At 49.5% G+C, this 21,823-nt stretch overlaps 3 protein-coding genes across 14 annotated transcripts in view; 2 read left to right on the top strand and 1 right to left on the bottom strand.

Annotated features, from left to right (window-relative positions):
• On the bottom strand, positions 3,494-9,686 carry TSN (translin). The gene is made up of 6 exons (XM_021400600.1): positions 9,419-9,686; positions 9,247-9,340; positions 6,837-6,933; positions 6,024-6,139; positions 5,373-5,452; positions 3,494-5,012 (listed from the first exon to the last, which is right to left on the bottom strand). The coding sequence occupies exons 1-6, from the start codon at positions 9,482-9,484 to the stop codon at positions 4,776-4,778; spliced, it is 690 nt and encodes a 229-aa protein (XP_021256275.1). The 5' UTR covers positions 9,485-9,686; the 3' UTR covers positions 3,494-4,775.
• On the top strand, positions 9,890-13,356 carry NIFK (nucleolar protein interacting with the FHA domain of MKI67). The gene is given in 7 exon segments (XM_021400599.1): positions 9,890-10,054; positions 10,141-10,266; positions 10,891-10,999; positions 11,270-11,481; positions 11,785-11,862; positions 12,810-12,954; positions 12,957-13,356. Coding segments are annotated over 7 exon segments (864 nt in total). The 5' UTR covers positions 9,890-9,904; the 3' UTR covers positions 13,001-13,356.
• CLASP1 (cytoplasmic linker associated protein 1) overlaps positions 21,439-21,823 on the top strand; it is a 154,396-nt gene continuing 154,011 nt past the window's right edge. For 5 of the 12 annotated variants that reach the window (XM_021397907.1, XM_021397905.1, XM_021397908.1 and 2 more), the window contains exon 1: positions 21,441-21,638. The gene's annotated coding sequence lies outside the window, so the exon portion shown is untranslated. Of the gene's footprint in view, positions 21,639-21,823 lie in introns of all 12 variants that reach the window. The other 7 variants (XM_021397904.1, XM_021397899.1, XM_021397903.1 and 4 more) reach the window with 2 other exon arrangements.

The following is a 21,823-nucleotide window of genomic DNA, read 5'->3' as shown; positions in this document are numbered from 1 at the left end:
CCTTTAGCAACGATTTAGTATGAATCTTACTGGTAACTTACCAGGAAAAAATGAAATAAATTGACAGTCTGTATCATAGAGTCCAAGCAGTTCTGAGATCAAAACGCACCCAGAAAGACAACATTGGATTGAGATCCCCCTGTGAGATCAGGTCCCAAAGAAGGAAAGAAAATCCACTTGAGGAGTAAGTGTGCTGGGTGGGAAAGCCTGGAAAAACAAACAAGCAAATGTGGGGAGATCAAGAGTAACAGCTTCAGAAAGCAGAGACTTGTGCTTCAGAGAACAGACCTCTCTTTTAGGCTGAAGGAACTGGTGAATCTAGTTCTGTCCCCAAGATCCTCAAAGGGAAGAGGATTCAAATCTTCTAGCATCATGTCCAAGATGAAGAGCCCTCTTCAGGGCTCACAGATGGGGCAGATGTCAGCCTTGTTTCCTCTTAAACGCGCTGAGGATCTTACATTCTCCCCAGCAGAAGCAGTTTGGACATTTGGACACCCATAGTATGAATGTGCAGATGAACACGTGTTCTGACAAGAGCACGCTCCCCCTTCTTTCGAGCAAGGGTTTGTTTTGGGACAGTCACTCTTCCCTCAGGCAGGGCAATGCCCCAGTGATGGCTGCCCAGAGCAAGGCAAAAGAGGCAGTGAACACAGGTAGAAAAACCTGCCAGAAAATATCTTCAATAATTTACGCCTGGCTCACAGTCCGTGTACAAGAGATGCTGTACTGTCAAGGACTGCTCCTTTCTAAGTCAAACACTTAGTGACACCCCGTGAATCCAGCAGGCAGCCAGCTCTCTGGACAGCCCCCACATTGGAACAGAGCTGCACCCCGTGGCAGCAGACAGCACTGTGAGGAAGGAGGATGGCTGCTGACGAGCAGCCGAGGTCAGCGTCCACACGCGGACCCAGGACTCATCCATGTTTACTTTCTGCTCTTGTTAATTGCCTTGGTGCGTCATGACTTTGCTGGCTAAAAAACAGGACTGAGGTTCTACAGCACAGAAGGCATCACTCTGCAGTAAAGGAAGGCACGTTGTTTGCCCGGACAGAAAATCCCCGGCAGTTCTTAACAAATGGAAGCAGTTAATGACTGCAAGAAAAGCACTGCAGCTCAGCAAACACTTAAATCTGGCGCCACAGGGTGAAGAAGGAGCCTCCACCGTGTGCTGGCACAGCGCACGAAGCACCGTGCAGCGAACCAGGCTTGGAGCAAGCACCTCTGACAAGGATTGTTCCAGCTAGCTCAGTTCCTTAATCCAGTTCACTGCGCAAAGACGTGTGCTGGCACCAGCAAAGGGCACTCTGGAGGTGATGACGTGCCCTTTAACAACCGCCAGCTTAAAGAGGGTGCTGGACTTGGGCTGCGCTTTATCAATTCCAGCAGCCAGAGCTGGTTTAACTACCACCCTGAGGCCTCCGCTGCATCCTGCGCCACGGCGCCGCGCGCCCCTCCTTCCCGAACGGTTTCAGGTCAGCACTCTCATTGATCTGCAGGGCTTGAACTGGCAGTGCTATAAACAAATAACAGCTCATCAACTATTTGAGTGCCCTTTTTACTGAAGCAAAGCAGCAGCACAGAAATGACATCAAGATGGGAGGAAAAAAGCTGTAAGCGAATACAAAGACGATCCAAGAGAGCGCTCGCTGGAACACATCTCAGGCCGAAGTGGTTCAGAGAACAGCTGTGCTGGCTGCTGAGTCAGACTCCGCCGTGCTCCTGCTCTGACTCACTGCCTCCCCTCCCAGCTGCCCGCACATGCTGCGCAGTGTGTTCAGTACCAAGTAGGAGTTAGTTCGGAGTTCAAACATTAGGAGCCAGCAGGCTTCTGCAGTCTTCAGAGCTTTGCCTCTCCTTGGCATTCCCCACTGGCTCACCTGCTCCATTAGGAAGTTCTGCTTTTCTGAAAGAGTGGTCAGGCGCTGGAATGGGCTGCCCAGGGAGGTGGTTGAGTCACCGTCCCTGGAGGTGTTCAAGGAACATTTAGATATAGTGTTGAGAGACATGGTTTAGTGGGGTTATTGGTGGTAGGTGGATGGTTGGACTGGATGATCTTGTAGGTCTTCTCCAACCTAGCTAATTCTATGATTACTGCCGGGAAAGGGAAGAGTCAGAGGAGAGACCTCTGACTCAAATCTGAGTCCTCCCTTCTTTCCTCTGCTCCCAGCTGTGGGACATAAGTACAGCTTATTTAGCACCAGCATAAGGTGCAGATTCACTATCAAGGCTGGGAGGCCCTACAAGCTATCCGTCCAGAGGAAGCTGCACAAAGATGCAGGTCCCCACCTTTCTCTGCTGTTGCTTAGGGAGAATGTTTGCTGTTTCTTTTTCCCTTCCCCAGACCCAGCTTGGGAATACACTATGCAGACTGGCTCTTGCAAATAATGCTTTTCCAGAGGGAGATGCTAAGCTCTCGCAGAACCTAGGAACAGGAAAGAAGAAGGGGTTTGCTAAACACCCTAGGGGGAAGTGACACTGCAGTGTCAGGCACTTGCTCTTCAGAGAGCTTTCAACAAAAAGATGCCACGACTTGCAGACTCTGGAAGCCCTCAGACTTGCTCTTCCAGTTGTCCCTCTCACAGTACCTGCACGTCTGCACCTGAGGCACAGCACTGCTGTCTCACCAGCCACGGGAGATGCAGGAGCTGGCGTTCTGGGCATCTACTGAGAAACTGCATTAAGTGTATGGGATTCCACATCAGGAAGCAGAGCTGTTCCACGACCAAACACATCCAGGGCTGCTGGGACACAAGCCAGCACAAAGCCTTAATGCACACATGTCCTGCAACCAGAAACCCGTCCTGCCAGGTGGCCTCACATCCCAAGCCCACGTGCCAGGAGCCCTCCAACCTGAGAGGCCCCAGACTGATGCTCAGGAAGCCTCTAATTCCTCTGCTCCCACACGTTTCCTGTGTAACCTTGGTCCACGTCTCAGAGCCTTAGGGCATTGTTTCATGAGCCTTTGCTTTGGACTGTAGAACTGGCTTAATTCCTTCCTTCCTCCCACCTCCACAAGGCTGAAGTGAGAAAGAAGCAAACAGTGGCGTAAGGTGAGAACAAACACACAGTTTTAAAGCTGGCCTCAATGCCAAGGGCCTCAGGAAGTTATACCCTCATTTTCCTCAGCTGTGATAGGGGGATACTGCTATCTGCCTACGTTATGTGACAGGATGAGGACAAACACGAAATATTATGAGACGCTCTGAAGATAAACCTTGCCACATCTTGGACATGGCACTAAGAGACTCCTCCATCTCTTTATTTTAACTGGTTTAACAAGTCAAAATTAGTTGTTTTATTTTTTTAAGCCTATCAAATCTGTGTGCAGCTTGACTAGCAGTCCACTTGGCAGCTGGGGAGAGCGCTGCGTTTAACAGCGTACACCCAAAGTGAGCCCACATACAGCTGAAGGCTGAATTTGAATTATGATGCTTCAAGTTAGGCTCCCAGGAAGGAAAGGCAAAAACATCAGATAATCAGAAAACAGGCAGAGTTACCAAATGGCCAAAGAACAGTTTTTATTGGCCAAAGTAACCAAGAAACCATTTTCTTCCAATAAACAAAATAAAAACGTAACTGAAACAATGGGAAACGTTCGTCAACTAAATGAAACACTAACTAGCCCACGTAAGCTTGATTGTTCATATTCATCCTCTGGAAATATTCCTCCTCCCAAACAAGTTGTTTCTCTCCTGCGCTAGTGCACCCCCTGAAGTAAGAAAGTGGAAAGACTCAAAGTCATTGAGGACAAGGGAACTAACAAACTGGGAGCTAGGATTCTGCCCACTTACACAGATGGAAAAGGCTGCTGGTATCTGCAAATATCTTACACGCCAAGTATCTGAAAGTAATGATTTCCCTTTCTGGGGACACACAAACATTTTACTACGTGAACTTTTTTTTTTTCAAACCCAGGAAACAGGTACAATCATGGCCTGTGTAGGTTGTTAGAACTCAAATGCTACCTGCAGGTTGTCAGTTAACACTTCTCTACTCAGAAACTTTGCTAGTTCAAAAGAAAATGAAAAGCTACAGAGTTCCTAAAGTAAAAGACTGAGTAAACTCAGAGTTACTCATGAGTAAACTCAGAATTTACTCACGTCAGTCAATGAGACAGCAGGCAGCGAAAGCAGATACTTGAGAAAGCCTTGTACGCTCTGGTAGCAGGCACCTTGGAGGGAAAAAATGAGACAGATGTGCCCAGGTGTAACACATCGATTCCGAGGGGAGATAAACTAACTGAAGCCATTGTAAAAGATCTGGATAATAAACAGTTATGCAAATCTGTTCAACTTAATTGAAGTAAGTGAAAATTAAAAAAGCAAAAAAACCCAGTGTCTTAAAAAACCCACGCAGATACTTACAGTCTGTGTTTTTAAGATGCCATGTATCTGCACTGAGCTATGTGTGCACACATCTGTAAAGGGGCGTGAGTAGAAACAGCTGCAGCACGCAGCTCCCCGGGCACTGAAGCAGCACTACAGAACCAGTGAGAGGTTTGGCTCATGGAGTCACTGACCGCCACTGCGCACAGAGCAGCAACGTGTGTTCTGACAGAGGAATTTAACTGGGAGCAGAGGGCTTGCTGCGCTAACCTACACGTGATTTTACAAAACATTCTGAGATCTAACACCCATACTACACCTTTTGTAAGAAAATAGAGAGCAGCTATCGGCTGCAGTTCTTCTAAACTACTGCAGGAAGGCTTTGCTAGCACGCCTCCTAACTTGGCAACCATTTGAGGTAATCAACGATGCCGTTACAGTGAGCATCCTTCATTTCTCTCCACCCGCACCACTCGTTGCCTCCTTATTGAGTCCTCTGATCGACAAGTCATAAACCACTTCCTCAATTTTCTTGACGTCGTATTTCAGGCCGTCGTAACGCTTCCTCAGGGAGTCGTTCTTCAAGTTGAGGAGACGGAAGCCAGAATCCAGCTCGTTGATAAAAGTTGAGATGCGCAGAGGGCGAGAATAGTCACCGGCCGTGACGCTGTTCACTGCCAGTCTGGCCTAGGGGAAGAGGCACAAGTCACCTGGGAGAACGCCAGAGGAACGCACCCGAGTCACTGCCCTTTTCCCATCGGCTCCTTGAGCAAACGAAGCAGGTTTGTTCCGGGCAGTCGGGTTATTAAACTCACATCTACCTTTTGGTTGACCAGACTCGGGAATTTTCAATCCAGCTCCTAGTTTAACACTTAAAATATCAGGGAGGAACAACCCTGACACGCAGACAAGCAGCTGGCTGAAGGTCAGACTCATTCAAATACAAACGATAATTACACAAACAACTTGGGAAAGTTACAATAAAACAATAACACATTACTTCTGTGTCACTTTCAACCCAAACATTTGCGTGGATATCTTCCCTACCAGCTCACTGGCGAGAGTTAATACACCAGAAAGGTAGTCTTCAATGTCCAGGTGAAAGCCCCTCTCCCGATCAGCTTCAACTAAGGAAAAAAAAAAAAAGCAGAGTGGCAATCAGGTGCTACTGAACAGAAGCAAAACCAAGTTGAAATTGCATTCATTTATTGGAGCTAATTCGAAATATCAAGTTTATGAAATATTATTGCAAAGTAAAAACCAGCCTTTTCCTGCATATGATGCAATTACTGCCTCTTCACAGCCTTTTGATTTAGCATCTTTTACACCCTCAACTGGACTTGCAATAGGTTCTAATTCATCTAACAAAATAACTGAATTTACATAGAGGAGAGAGGTCTACAGTTTTTTTGGTGTTTTGTTTTCCCCACAAATCCTGTGCTCTGGGAGGCAACAGTTCTTCTACAGCATTAAAAAAAAATCTAATCTGTCTTCTCTTTAAGCACCAAACCAAGAGGTGAGAAAAGTAAGCTGCCATCCTTGTACGATTCTTTCGGCAGACAGGCAGGCTGCATGGATACTCTTCACAGTGAAGAACTCATTAACACATAACTACTTTTGTTTACATTACATTTTCCAATTCCAAGCTACAACATCTGAAAACTTCCCAGGCTTTTTCTCTTGTTACAACGAACTTACTCCCAAGTATTTCTGCAACAGCTTCTCGGGTCACCAACGTTTCTGTCTCCAAGTAGACTACAAACGCTGCCAGAAACACCAACCGCTGAAGCACAAACCTCCAGTGCTCATGAAATCTGTCGAAGAAAACACCAAATCATGATAAAAAAAATAGTACGTAACATCCATTCCTGAGGAACAAGCATTTTAGACATCCGCAGTATACATTGTTTTTACCTTTACGTGTAGCACTCTGCAAGATTTTTTGCTCACTAAACTACATCAGGCTTAAAATCCACTCCTCCATCCCCCAGCACTACCCCTTTGCTGAAGGTCAGTGCTGCTCACCCCCCTCACACAGCTGCTCAGTTCACTGTTTCTCAAGCTGCCACTCCCACCACACAATCACCTCCTTCCCTCCCGTCTCCCAGCAGCACATCTGAGCTCACAACATTCTTGGTCTTTGATTTGTTCTTGCCAGACACTGTCCCCTTCTGGCAGCAAATAAAACAAAGGTGATGACTTCATTTACCATCTGCAGTATCCAACAGCTATTTTGTGGCAGATTTAGAGCTATGTTTTCAGAAACATCCCTAGCCCAACAGCTTAAATTACATTAATGGAGCAGCAAATGCTTTCACAAACAAGGGATGCTCCAACAGAACGCCAATTTCTTAAGTTTTCCTTCCTAAGAACTCACACTTCTCTATACTAATCACTCTTCAAGCAGAACCACTGGGCCCATAAGCCTTTAAATCACTCTTCTGTGTAACGGTGCCAAATACGCTCGCCTCATGCTCAGCTCCGTGTCTGGCTGCGTCTGGCTCTGCACACCTGTAATACTGATCAGCAGGAAACTTGGTCTTCAGAGATTCCATCTGTGTTCTTACTGTACCGAAGTGTTCCCGAGCCTTCTGACATTTCTTTGGTACTGAAAAACAAACAATGCAACATTCAGTGCTTGACAAAGAACAGGGTTTTGGAAACAAAGAGTTTTCAGTTGCAGACTGCACTAATGCTCCTCTAAGCACACTGCTCGCTTCTGTCCAAGACAGTTCAGCGACGTTCAGGTGGCTCTGCAAAGCAGTGACACCTACAGCACCAGTCACAGGTAGGTCACAAATACTCCAGAGTTGTGGCCCCTTAGCTTTGAACTCGAGACAAGCGCTATTTATGAAACGCTGTTAACGGCAACTAATTACTTTTGTGATAGAACTTAAGCTGTGGATGAAGTCTGCGTTTTGTAGTGAGTACTGACTGGAGAAAACACCAGGAGGATCATACAGTCATCCAAGAAGTAATAGGAGATGCAGACAGACAGAGAGGATGGAAGGGATCAACACGGGGTCAGTGTGTCACCTCCAGATTGAATCAAGGAGCAATGAAACCTGGGGACCACGTGTGGAGCAGGGCTACAAACGCGTAATGAAGAAGGAGAGATGAGAAGTGGAGATGGGGAAAGGCTGAAAGGGGCACTGACAGCAAGGTCAGATAGACCCCATCTGATGCAGCAGAGCCACGCTTTTAAAGGCCTGCAGGTATCTAAGGAGCTGTGAAAAGTTAATACAGCACAGAGCTGGCTGGCCTCAGCCCACTGTACACCTCCTCTAGTGGCTGCTGAGGGGCCTACACTGTCAAGCAACTCCCAACAATCAAAGTAACTTTTCTTTCTCCCCCTTAAATCCTGTAACATTCTTTTCCTTACCAGTCAGGTTACAGGAGGCAATGGTGTTTCCTGCTCTCAAGCAAGGTAACTGAATGAACGGGATTTCAGCCTGCCCAGCACACGTTCAATCTGTGCATGCGAGTGGTCTCGGTTTCACACCGCCCACTGCCACCTCCCGTTCACCGATCCCAATCCCGGCTGGGCTGCACGTGCAGGACCACAGCCCGACACCGCTCATCACATCGCTGCTCCTAGGCTGCAGCACACACCGCACTGAACAGTTTCATCATCAGTCAACACGAAAAGCTGCCGCCCCACAGTGAAAGAGGTTTGTGGACAACTCCATGAGAACAGCTTTAGCCACGAGGTATTTTAAGCCCCTGGAGAACGGGGGGAAGCCATTGTGCAATACAATGTTTTAAATACCTCCAGCTGGCACAGAAAATTGCCCTCCGTCAAACTTCCAGTTATCACATAGCTCTATGAAGATAACTCGAGCCACCCCTTGCCCTTCCCTTCGGCAGTACAGATTGCCTTGCCTGGTTTAAATCTTATTCAGTGCTTTCACTGGCTCTCTGCTGTCTCCTCGAGTTTCCATCTCTCTGCTCCAACTGTTGATATAAGAATCATCATAAAGGATCGAACAGCAGGGAGCAGCATGCTGCCACCTGTGATGGCCCAACAGGGGGCAGGGCATGCAGCACAGCTTCTTTTGGCAGCAGCACCGGTTCAACCAGCCATGGAAATACAGCTACAGTCACCAAGCGCCATTATTCTCTACTGTCACCTGCAAGTAATTATTAGTATGAAAAAGAGCAAAAAATATATATATCTTCAATATATTTTGGAATAAAGTACAGGGCTGCTCTTGGTGCTATGAAGTCAGTCATCCCCATAGTCCACAGCTATAAGAACCATCAGATACATCTCTTTCTGACCTGTTAAGGAATAACCCTTCTTGTTTCTCAGTAAAGCTGCTGGAACTAAACCAAACAGAAGCCTGAGAGCACTGCCCCACAGAAAGCCAACCATTACCACACAGAACTGGAGTTTAAATAGCTGACACCTGACAACTGCTACTTGTCTCCATAACGACTTCCGTGTTAACTGGCATTATTTCCTTTACTATAAGCCTTTACTAGTCAAAGTCACTATTGACTTCCATCATAATGCTTGGAACAGACGACGTTCTGACAGGTTATTGCCACGAGTTAACTCGTAACCAATTAAACACACTTCCGTTATCTTTGGCAGCGGAAGAGTTGCAAGCTGAGCTTCCTTCCTTGCGGCACTTCAACCAGCCCGCAGCTGTTCTCAGACCCTGCAAGTTCCAGCACCAGCTCTCTCCCCGAGTAGAAAAAGTGAAAAGACACGGAGCCAGGCACAGCAGTCTATTACTTAGTAATCGTTTCTCCCCTTCCGAATTAGCTCTCGAAAGCTTCCAGGAAAGTCAGAACAACCGCAGTGCCTGCACGTTCCCGTTATGCCGAAGGACCCAGGCACGGGCTTTACCCCGATCGGGGCGAGACCCGCACGGCACAGCCCGGCCTCGGAACCGCCTCCCCCGCCCGCACTCACTGTCCTGGAAGCCGGCCCCTTGGTGCACCCCCTGCAGCAGCGTCAGCATCTCTCGGGCCGTCTGCTCCAGCGCCTGCACGACCTTCCGGATCTCCTGCGGACACAGAGTGCCGTCGGGCGGCTCAGAGCGCTGCGCGCTGCCCCACTCCCCCCGGCCCGGCCCCGCTCCCACCTCTCGGATGTCCTGGTCGGCCGTGAGCGCGCCCTGCAGCGCCACGAACATGGCGCTCACTGACATGGCGCCCGCCGCCGCCACCGGCTCCCGCCTCTGGGGCCTCCGAGCGGGGCCCTGCCGCGCCGGGCTGCCCGCGCAGTGCCTGAGCGCCGCCGGGCTGCCCCGCTCAGTGCCTGACGGCAGGAGCCGGAGAGCCGGTACCGCTGAGGAAGCGGTGAAGGCAGAAGGCGGCGGGGTGCGGCCGGTGTCGCAGCGTGAGAGCCCCGTCCCTGTGCTTCGCCACCCGTGCGAAGGCCGCGCTGCGCGGCGACGCGGCCCTATTGCTAGGCGACGTGGAGCGCGGGGGGGGGACGGGGGGGCGGGTAGGGCCCCGTTGCTAGGAGACGGCACCCGCCTGCTCCGCGCCTGCGCGCTCCTGCTGCCGCGCGACACCGCCGCGTGGGGGAATGACGCACTTCCGGCGGCCGCTGCGAGCCGAGCAGCATGGCGGCGGCGGCGGCAGCAGGGGCCGGGGCCGGGGCCGGGGCCGGGGCCGGGGCCGGGGCGCCAGCGTCGTTTTTGTCCCTGGAGCCGCAGCTGCAGCGCACGGTGCAGAAGAAGGTGCGGCGTGTTCGCAAGAACCGGGTGGACGAGGTGAGTGGGGCGCTAGGAGGGGCGACCCGGCCCGCTCTGTCCCGATCTGTCCCGTCCCGCGGTGACGCGGCTGCTGTGCCCTGCAGGAGGAGCTGACGCCGGGCGTGGTGTACGTGGGGCACCTCCCGCGCGGGCTGTGCGAGCCGCAGCTCCGCCAGTACTTCGAGCAGTTCGGCACCGTGCGGCGGCTGCGGCTCTCCAGGAGCAAAAAGGTACGTGGGGCATCGCACTTCTCCCTCCCCCCCCCGCCCTGCCCGGCCCGGCCCTCCGCACCGCGTGGAAAACTCGGCTGCAATTTCCTGATCGAGCAGAGGGAGGCTCCCTTCTGCACGGCGCGTCTGAGAAATAAGGGCTTGAAGTTGAATTTGAGTGAAGACTAAGGGCTGGCTGTCACAGAGCCACTGCTGAGCAATCACGGCGGCAGTTAACGTAGCCCCGTTTTCCTCCACGTAGATATGTACAGGTGTAAGCAGCGTGACCAGAATGTACTAATTCAGAGTAAAACCTGAAATGTCATAGGAAAGACTGTACTGTCTCTCTTGGGGCTTTGTGTTTCTGAATTTATCATCGTGGTCTAACATTGCTGTATAAACTTAGTAGCAAGAGGCAGGGGAGTGTGTATCGCTGAACAGTTTGTTCCGTGCACAGGTATATACTTAGGAATTCTATCTGACTGATGTGGGACTAAATCTGCTGCTTTTCGTGAACTCACTGAACTGTGTGAAAATGCTTACATGCAGCTGAGAATGCACATCAACTTTGGAAGCGTAAAATATTTTAATTTAGTTCTTCAGGTACCAAAGTGTCACCTCAGATCTCTTTGCTGTTGCTTGCAGACAGGAGGGAGCAAAGGCTATGCCTTCATCGAGTTCGAGTCTGACGATGTGGCCAAGATCGTTGCAGACACAATGAACAATTACCTCTTTTCTGAAAGACTGCTGAAGTGTGAGTATGGACCAAAGTGCTCATTCTGTAACGCGCAAAGCAAATCCACGTGTGCTTGTGTTATTTTGGGGGGTTGGGTCTCTCTGAGTGTATTCTGCGTTTTCTTCCACTACCTTTCTACTGAGTATTCAGTTACCTTCCATCTCCGGCGTTCTTACGACGCTGTAACAGTGCTTGGTGTGGCTGTGGGTAATGTTACACTGGAACTCGGCTGGCGCCGGTGGGAGTAGCAGCTTTGTTATCACCTGCTGTTACATGCCTGTGGTGCAGGTCAGTTCATGCCTCCCGAAAGGGTCCACGCAAACCTCTTCAAAAACAGCGACCGGATGTTTCAGAAGCCCTCTCAGCCGGCAGTTAAGCGGTACAATAAGGTCCGTTCCCTCGTTGAGAAGGCCAAGATGGCGAAGCGGCTGCTGCGGAAGGAGAACAGGTTGCGGAAGAGGTTGGCCGAAAAGGGCATCAAGTACAACTTCCCTGGATTTGTAAGTCTGGGATGGTTTTGATGAGTGTTTTATGGAAAAGTAGTTTCTGAAGATGCGCTAAGTACAAGGAAACCAAGTTCCTTTTCTTTTGTTAAACAGTTGATAGTCCCGTGTTTAAAGTTGTGGATCACAGAGAGCAACAGGGGCTTTTCCCAGGCTCTGGACTGTGTGTAATTTGGGTAATTCCTGCAGGAAAGCTTTTGTAGTTAAAAAGCAAAAAAAAACTTATAGACTGCTAGGTAAGAGTTCACATCTTCAAGTGGGAAGTTTGTAGCAATTCACCCCATCCATTTTGCTTCCTAGGCTGCACAGGGGCTTCCTGCGAAGAGGAAGAAAGTTAAAACATCCAAGGCCAAACAGAACGCTTCTTTGACTAGCCAGGTAAGACCAAACAGTGCTGGTGCTGCCCAGCACCACAACCATCCACCCTGTGACAGATGGTTCAGGTCTGCAGCTGGTTTCTTTCTGCTGATTTTGGTACCTGGAAACCTGGGCATTGTTTTCCTTTGGGAGGTGTTTGTGACAAAAGAGAGTCCTTTGAGGTGGATGAACCCATTTGAACGGAAGACAGCAGTTGGATCTCCTCAGTTCTTTGTTCTGTTGGGGTAATTAGCAGCAAAGGCTTCTGCTCAGTGCATTGTTATTAGCAGTATACCATCTCCCTCATGCTCTCCAGGCACGGTTTTCCAGTGTTTTAAAAGTTAACCCCAGATCAAACTAGCAGGAGGATGAAAGGAAGTATCAGGTCATCAAGACTGAGATGTGGGACACTGACAGTCGAAAATGTCTGTCAGGTATCGACATGTTTGTTTTATTTCAGTACTTTTTTTTGTTATTTCTATGATCTTTTTACTTTTGACAATCAGGACAGGGCTATGTTGAGGAAGACAGGAAAACTTGTACATTTGGTCAACTGAATTGTGAAAGATGACTGAAATGATAGAACTGGAATGTTTCTGCTCTGCTGTGGGCTTGAACACGGCATTTTTGGCTGCCATTTGCAAATATACTTAGGTGTGTTTTTTTCTGACTTCTTCCATCTTAGAATTTTAGTGGTTTTGAGTCAGGAAATAAAAGGTTTAGAAAATCAACATTCATAAGAGCATACTGGAATTTAGGTTTGCGTTTCACATCTACTCTTTTGGAGATGACGCTTCTAGTCTGAAGAAGTACTGTCTAAAGGCAGTTATAAAAACAAAGCAGGTTTCCCTAAGACGTGGAAGTTCTGAAGGAGGGCTGGACTGAGGTGCCTTGTGGTACCACGGAGGCAGTGACAACTTTCTCTGGCAGATGCTTTGCAATGAATCCTGTTTTTCTGATCTCTTCAGGATCCTACTCCAGTCTGTACGCCTACAGTGCTTGAGCGCCGGAAAGCTCACCAAGCAGATGATGACACAGATGACAATGAAATAATGATCAAACTGCCCCCTCCAAGTGTTAAGAAAGCTGTGCAGAGACCAAAGGAACAGCCAAGGAAAAAAAACAACCTGAAGAAACAAAAGTAGGCTTAAAATTCTGATGGCCATAGCCATGGTTTTCCTCTTCCTCAACTCAAAATGGTGAGGCGAAGCTTCTGCTGCCCTGTCTCAGTTTGTCTGACCAGACTGTTTGTCTTTCACGGGCAGGGAAAGTATTCACAAATAACTCCCTTCCTGTTAGCTGTTGGGGAGCTGCATCTTCACTGTCTGTGAAGATTTTCTTGACTTTGCACTCATGAGTGCCTACAGTCATGCCAGAACCTTGTGTTAATTCTGTAATTTGTCTCTAGCACCCACTGATTTGAAAGGAAATGTTAGGCTGTCCATTCTGAGCCTGCTGATGGCATCTGTATTTTATACTTATTAACGATGACTTAAAATACAATTTTTAACTGTTTTTAGTTGTGTTGGCTTTGGTAGTGCTTCTGTTTAACTGAGTGTCTGTGCTGTATGTGAATTCTCACATAATTACGCGAATAGAAGGGGAGAGTTTTTTTCCCCCAAGAAAGACATTGACATTCCTTGAGTTTCATCTTGTTTGTGATCAGTCAGGTTTTCCCTGAGCTGTCATTGGCAGAGACAGGACACCATGCTGCCTCAGCAAGCCATTGCCTTTCAGTTCCTGCTGCCACAATGTGGAGTGGTCATAGAGGGCTCAAAAAGAATAGGGTTCAGGAAGGTGAGAAGGACGGAGATAGATGTGATTATAATGACACTCTCTCAGTGACTCAAATTAGATCACTTTCCTTTGCTGCTCTGAACTGTTGGGGAAGCCACTTGGGTGAGTTTGTCTTTATATCAAACACTTGTCACCTTAGGCATGCGAGGCAATTCCACTGATGGCCTGATGATCACCAACAGCCACTGTTGGCTGTTTTAAGGGGCATATCTGCATGCTGATTGATGTGAAACAGGCAGTGTTTACGCCTCAGACCAGTAGAACACACATACATCTGTAGTTAAGGTTTGGAGTGTGCTCTGAGATTAATGTGACCACCATAGTTGGCAGAAATACCAGCACACTTTGAGCATGTTAGGAACAGATAAGCAGCTCTGGAAAAGGTTGCTACAAGACTTCATACAACAGAGAGCAACGGAAAAGAAATAAAATGTATCTGCCCAGAACGAACAGCTTTCTTTTAAAATGCATATTCTTTGCGTTGTGGAAGTCAGACAGCTGCTAGCAGTGTGGTGCACTCAGTCCCGTCTGGAGCCAAGGCCCTTGAATGCAGCCTGACACAGGAGGGCAGCACTGCAACTTTGTGGGACACACTGCTCTGCAACCAGCGTCAGTTCTGGGAATTCACCTCCCACATTTACAGAGAAACCGATCTAGCCCAAGCAGTTTGGAGTGACCTGCATTGGTGTGCCTGATGCGTCTCTAAAATGACTTAAGAATACAGGACAAATCTGAGATGGATCTTAAATATGCCCATTTCTTTGGTGCTGCCGCCATTAATACAAGCTACTTCTGCCATGGCTCTTTAGTTAAAGCTGCTCTTAAAACAACATTATCTATGGTAACTTATACAGTATAGTTTCAATTTTGTTGAGGTCTGAGTAACTCCTTCCCCTGTGTCCCACTCCTTGCCCTGCTTTTTAAGCTTGTGCTGCTTTCTTTCTCCTCTGCTGCTCCTCCCTGTGCCATGTCTTCTGCCCATGCCTGGAAGCCTCTGTGTGCTTGCTGCTTTCTTCCCTGCTGAACTCTGTGGCTTCTTTTCACGCTGCCTGTCATGCTTGTCTGGTTGCATGGGCTTCCAGGGATTACTTGCATGCTTCTGTGGATCTCTTGGGAGGGTTTGTGTATCTGAACTAGCACCCTGGTTGCCACTTTCTTCATATTTGCGTGGCAGCGTGAGTCTAGATAAGAAAAAGACATTCCTGAAAACTGTGTTTATAATAAGATCCGCTTCCTGCTGTAAATTTCTTTCCCTTTCTTATTGGTCTTTGAATTGAGATTGGCTTAGATGACGAATCTTAAAATAAGGAAACAGAAATGGGTGCTGTTTGAGTAACAGTCACTAAGCAGGGAGCTCTCAGCAGAAGGGTAAGTTTTCTTGGTGACAGTTTCTGTTTTTAGGCTGCCTGAGTTATTAATATACTGCTGTCCTGGGAGATGCACATAAGCAGAAATTCAGACACCTGATACTTGCCAAACATAGTTTCCGTAGCAAATGAACAGACGTGCTGTGTCATGAGTTATGCCTCAGTCCGTCCACTGATTTTCATTTCTCAGCTCTCCAGTCATTGGTTCATTCTTCTTGCATGAACGTAAAGCTCCTGGATTTAGGGCAGGCTGTGCACTGTTCTTACAGTGATGCAAGATGTGCTGGGGATTTTGTTTTCAAGGCACAGCTTGCAGGCTCTCTGCCTTTCTGTAATGAGAAACTTTCTGGAGTTGGTACCTAGTACCATTTTCAAGCTTTGGAAACACAGAGATGCTCTTTAGCAAAGCCTGCTCATTTACACTCATTCAGCTTCCTCTGCTTTGCAGGAAGGAGAATGCAGCTTAGGAGTACACAGCGTTCCCCAGTACACAAAATGTTGGAAGTAAAAGAGGAAAGAAAGGCAGATTTGGCTGAAAAATAGAGGGAAGAAGGAAAAGATGAAGCCAAGCTGGAGAAAAAGGTGTTTCTGAACTCAGTAGTGTTAGACTGCTAGAAATTGAAGAAATTAAATTGAATTGGTTTTACCACCTGTTAGATTTGGGGTAGGGTGCCCAGGCCACACAGTGCATGAGGAGCATGCTAGGAACCGTGCTCTGAACGGCAATGCCAGCCCATGAGCCTCAAGTGAGGAGAGCGGGCTGGGCAAGTGACTTGCTCTTGCCAGTGACTAGCCTGTTTGCTTGCTTGGCTTTTAAATGTCTGCAGCCCCAAGGAACAAGGCTAAAACCAGTCTGCAAATGGCTCATAGTGCAAGGGAGGAATTGTGGCTCTGAGGGGTGGCATCCTGCCCTCCAAGTAAGGCACCAGCTGGGGCAGGGGGGCTCTGGCGACTTCCTCCTCTCCCAGCTGTCGGAGCTGGGTTGTTTGGTCCACGCTTTGCCTGTGTGGTGCAGGTGGCTGGGCAGGGCTGTTTGCACAAGGTGCTGTGCAAATCCCTGTCCTGGGCAAGGTATTGCTTGGAGGGTAACAGAAGCATGTGGGATGCAGTCGCTGTCAGATGTGTTCCCACAATACCTATGGGTCCTTCTCTCACACTGGATTCCCTCATTGTCCAAGAAGCCATTCAAACACATCCTGTTTGGATTCCAGAGCTTTTGGCCTAACCCACACGATCTTGAAACATCCAACTCCAGGCACTGATGGTCTGCACCTTTGTGGCTGAGGATGTGCGGGGAGCACTCTAAACTGCTTGGAATGGAGGAGGTGGGAATGTGGTGAGAAGGATCCTGTGCCACGATGCTGCCTGACACTGCTAACCCAGGCATGTCCCTCCTGCCTGAGCCCAGGAATTGGTTCACAGCAGCAGTGAGAATTGCTGAAATGAGACATTTTCTCCTCTGCAGGAGTGGTGAAGCCTCTCATTGCTTCTCACCCAGCATTAAGCAAGCATGTGGCAGGGACAGAGCTGCTAGCTGTCCTGGGAGCCTTGGATTACTTACACGGCTGAGTTCCTGTGGCCAGTAGCTACGTGGATCTCATATGCTGGAAAAGGATATGCTATGAGGGGGCTCCTGCACAGCTTTACCAATGAAGCAGATAGGGAGCAGGAACTGTGGAGCACCATCCAGATGTGCAAAGCTGGATGTCACCACTGCGTCTGCTCGCTGGAACCTTGGCAGTATCTCAGAGGCACAGGTGAAAAACAGACCTTTTTCAGACAGTGAGTCGGGAATGCTCCGTTCCATTCTTTGCATTTTTTCAGTACTGGCTGAGATGAGGGCTTGGTGAGCAGGTACAGGCCTGGGGCTCAGACTGCTCTGCAGTTGGACGCTGCTGCCGGTTCCCTTGGCTTGTGTGGGGTTCTGTTTCTTTAAAATGGGCAGGGAAGTGGAGTCACCTCTGTCACGGTGCTGTTGTCAGCACGCCCTGCAGAAGGCAGCAGCACCAGGGGGAGCGAACAGGGTCTGTGCTGGGGCACAGCAGCAGCACAGCTGCTTTGCTGCTTGCAGGATTTGGATTTCTGTTGGGAGAGCTGGAAGGATCCCAGCGTGTCTCCAGGTGCCAGGATGAGCCTGCAGGATGGGCGGAGGAAATGTAAAACAAAGCTATAAAGCATTTATCTCAGGTTTCCTATGTAAAGCATGATGTTCTGTGGTTTATTAATTGGGTGATGTTTCAAAGGTACTCTACTGAACTTTGTTTCCCGAAAGCAAAGGATCCAATTTTGCAGCTGTTGGAGCTGCAGGGCTCTGTGACTGGGCAGGATGGAGCTGTGCAAGGGCTAAGTGCTCACTTTAGAGGCAGCACACACTCTCCTAAGGCAAACCTGATCCTCTGGTGTAATGTCAGTGCAGTCACATCAGATGAATTGCAGCCCTTGTTTTGGTCCTGAGAACTCCTGGCTCAGCTTTTTTCCCACTGGTTTGTAATTTTGCAAGATGAAATCCTGCTGTGTCAATACATGATAGAGATTCAATCCATTGGTTTTTAAGGGCCATTTGCAGTCGGTGATTTGGACAGTCAGTTCTGAGGGGGCTGCTGGTGTGTGTGTGTGCTGTGTTGTCGTTCAATGTCAGCCCTGCTATTGAATTTTATAAGAGCATCCATTAATTTCAGTAGAACTCTGCATTTGGGGTGAAGGGTGAGCTAATCTTTAAAAAGGATCTTAATCCACTTACTTAGCCTCTTGCAAAGCTCAGCGTTTTTCCCTTGCCAGGAGCAAGCTGCATTCCTAACCTTGATATGTCACTTTCCAGTTGGTTTAATATTTGGGTGAGGATAAAAAGGAAATGTTTTTCGAAGATTAAAGGAATCCATGCTGCTAAGGTACATGCGTGTATGATGTGCATGTATAAAACAGGAGGTGTGATCATAATTGTAAGGCTTTGGATGGTGGAAAAAAGGTAAAATGAAAACAGCAGATGATGAAACAGAACAAGAACAGGAAGGGAAAAACCCATCTGAATGTGTAAATGGGATGTTATGAGGGAAGAGGAAATGGGGCTGAAATGTTGTTGAACGTCAATTTAAGTGTAAGACAAAAATAGGATGCCTGTTAGTTTGACCTGTAAATGTCTTTTCCCAGAGGCCTGAGGGCAGCCAGGAAGAGCAGGGGCACGTACACTGCGACACAACCGCGAGACCCAGTGCCTGGGCTGTCCAAGGCGAGACACCATTCGCTTCCCAGGCTGCTGCATTCAGTCCATCTCAGGTCAGAAAGGGCTGGAAGCACCAGCTTGCCAGTAGCCAGCACCCAGTCTTTGGGGAGTTTCAGCTTGGACTCCCGAGTCACAAAACAAAAAAGCACCACAATTAACGCTGCCTTGATGTTGTGGCTAGGGTGACCATCCTCTGCCTCCAGGGGGTGCAGGTCAGTGCAAGAGGCCCGGGAGATGTTTGCATGGCTTGTGGGACCTCGTTGCCAATGGGAAATCTTGAATCAAACTCAGTTTACATTGCGTGGGGGCTACCTTTATGTGGGATCTTTCTCCTTGGGTGGCCAAATTATTGCGAGCTAGCAGACACACACAGATGTGCCCACATGCACACTGTTAGCCTTGAAGCCATTTGCTCACATCCCTTTAATCAAAGCCTACTGCTATCAGATCTTCCTTTCTGTTTGGTGACTGAAGCACGGCTTCATGTGCCTTCGCATGGGAGCTAAGTGGGTCAGCATGCTGTTTTGTTTGTGGCAGCTCTCACGTGGAAAGAGCCTGATGCAGAACACTAAGGCTTGGCAGGAAAGCACCAATTAAAGGTAGCATATTGTCTGAGCCGAAAGTGCTCAAAGCCCAAGCTGTGACAACTGTCATGTGCAAGGGAAAGAATGTCACGGTACAAGCAAGGAGCTTGTTCCCTGTTTCACAGGTGAGGGACAGAGAAGGCAAGTTGCCCAGGGATCCTGCTAGAGGAGATCAACACCACTCAGAAGCTTGGTCAGCGCTTTGCGTTAGTCTGTGCCATTTATCTTTGTGCCAGGAGCAGTGCTGCCTTTTCCTTAGCGCAGCACAGGTGTGTTCAGGTGAACAGTGCATGAGATGTTATTGCTAGAGCTAGGGCAAAGGGAGAGATGCAGAGCTATGTAGAATTGGGCAAAGTTGTGCCACCCCTTATCTATGCAAGCAATGGAGCTGTGACAGCACATAAAGGAAATGTGGCTTTCCAAGGCTGCATGAGTGTATAAGCAACTCTAGGAAAACAACCCAGGGCCAGCCAGGCTCTGGCTCCAGTCCTGTGCTCTCATGGGCAGCTAAGTATCCTCATGTTACTTGTAAATGAATGTTTCGCCTTGGAGCACTCAGCCCTCAGATTCCTGAGCAGACATTGTGCAAAAGGGCCCTAAAGGAAAAGGGAAGAGCAGGTTGTTCAGGTACTGTGAGTTGTTTCTACCATGGATGCCCCATCCCTGGAGGTGCTCAAGGCCAGGTGGGATGGGACCCTGGGCAGCCTGATCTGGTGGGTGGCAACCAGCCCATGACAGAGGGTTGGAACTGGATAGGCTTTAAGGTCCCTTCCAACCCAACCATTCTGTGATTCTATGAAATAAGAGCCCCTCTCCCTCCCAACTCTTCCTTCTGCTTCCTGCTAGTTGTTTCACTAATGTGTTTTTGTTTGAAAGAGCAATGCTTTTAAATAAAAGCTACTACATCCATATATTCCTTTATATTGAAAAAAAGGTTTCTGACTTTGCCCCTCCTTCCAGCATTCTGGGCCATAAATGCAGATAACTGTGAGCTTATGTTTCACCTTCCAAATGGACTGCGTATATATATTTTTTGCACACGTATAGGCACATACCTTCTTATGACAAACTAGAACTCTTCTCAGCAAACTGGAAATGGTGCACTTTGCAGGTGGGTGAGAAAAATCTGTGCTGCTTCATTGGGAACAGCATAATCTCAGGAGATGGATGTTGCTACCTTTGTGCTGTGCTAGTCTTGCCTGTGCAGGAGATCCATGTGTGAGATACGTAAGCGCAGATCTTTCAGAAATGAGAACACAGTAACAAAAAAAAAAAAAGTACCTTTAGGTACATTATTTATAAGGGTAGTACTACCTGCTGTTAAACCATTAGCTGAAGCCTCTGCCAAGCACTCACTTGTGCTGTTCATAGCTCCTCCGGTTGAGACACTGCTGTTTCCTTCACTTGGAGTCCTTTCTGCATGCCTGGATGAATGCCCAAGGACTGATAGAGAAATGCCCTTATCTAACAATAACTCTGGAGACATCTTTTTGAGATACCGATTTGATTCTGTTGAGAAAATTCAATCTCATGATTCTTTCAATCATGAGAGCCTGATGTGCCCTCATGATGGGTTTCTGTTCTGAATTGCTGTCAGCAATGGACACACAAGTCTTTCATAGATAATGCTAGAACAAACACAACGTGATGACATTGTGGAAGCTGACGATCTGCACAGTGTAACGAAGCCTGCCAGCTCTGAGCAGACATAAAAACAAACGTGAGACCAGAAGAAAGCTTAGCAAGCCACCGAGGGACAGTGTTCCATTAGAAACAATGAAAATGATGGTTACGGGCGCAGTCTGCTTCTGTTCAGCTGTCAGCTGCCTTCCTTTTGAGGAAAGATTTTCGAGTTTCAGGTGAACTGGAGGAGAGAGACCACTGCCAGCCTCAAGGGGAGGGCAGGCGGAACTCGGGCACGGTGTGAGCCCTCTGGCAGCAGCGGCAGTCGATGGGTCTCTCACACGCACGGCTCTGGACTAAGCCCAGCTCACGCTGTGGCTCGGCGTGCCGCAGGGTGCACAAAGGAAGGCAGGGCTGCTGGGAGCCGCGGGGGCGGCAGGGACAAAGAGCACCGGTCTGTAGGAAAGCAGGCCTCCTTGCTTCTGTGCTCGGGGAACGGTTTGGTCATCTTAAAAACGTGGGCACCAGCTGTGCTACGAGTCCCGGCAGGGAACCGGTAACAAACGGAAACGGAGCAAAGCTCTGGCTGTTCTGTCGTTGGAACAGATAGAGCTGAGCTGTGCGGCCTGCGCGTCAGCCATGTACCAAGAACCTGCCCTGTCCTCAGCGGGCTGCGGAGAGGGGCGTGTACGCCACAGGAGCTGAGGAGAAGGAACCGTTTTTCTCTTACAAACACCCGCTCGCCCCAGCTCTGCCGGGTTGGCCGTTGCACGGCAGCGAGCTGCCCAGGCTGTGCGGGGCACGGTACGTCCTCCATAAGCCCCCGGCCCCCGGAGCGGCGCAAGGCCGCGCTCTGAGGGCGCAGGGCGGGGCCGTGCTCACGGGCAGCCCCGCGGCACGCGCACCGCGCAGGCGCCGTCGCCGCGGGCAACCGGGCAGGGCGGCGGGGCAGGGCCCCCGTGTAACGGCCGCGGGGGCGGGGCGGGGCGGGGCGAGCCCCCTCCCGCCGAAACGGGGCCGCTCCCGGAAGTGGATGCGGCACCGCGGCGAGGTCGTTTCGCCTCCAGCCCTCCGCGGCCGCTCGGCGCTGCCGCTGGGACACCACCCTTGCGCATGCGCGCTGCGCGCGCTGATCTCACCGCCGCCCCGCCTTACCATAGAAACGCGAGAGGCACGCTCCCTCTAGCCCCCACCTCGCGCTCTGTGGTAGGTGTGCGAGGGATGGACGCGCGATCCCTTTCGCGCACGCGCGCTGCCCGCCCGGGACCCTTCTAGAGACGCGGGGCGGTGCCGCACCTGCGCTGTGAGGTGAGGCTGGCGCATGCGCGCCGGCTCCCATTCTTCCCGTGGCAGCGGGGCGGGCGCAGCCATGCAGCGCAGCGGGCGCCGCC

The sequence above is a fragment of the Numida meleagris genome, chromosome 5 (genome assembly GCF_002078875.1).
Source record: "Numida meleagris isolate 19003 breed g44 Domestic line chromosome 5, NumMel1.0, whole genome shotgun sequence".
NCBI classification, from domain to species: Eukaryota; Metazoa; Chordata; class Aves; order Galliformes; family Numididae; genus Numida; species Numida meleagris.
This window is presented reverse-complemented; position numbering and strand designations above follow the sequence as displayed.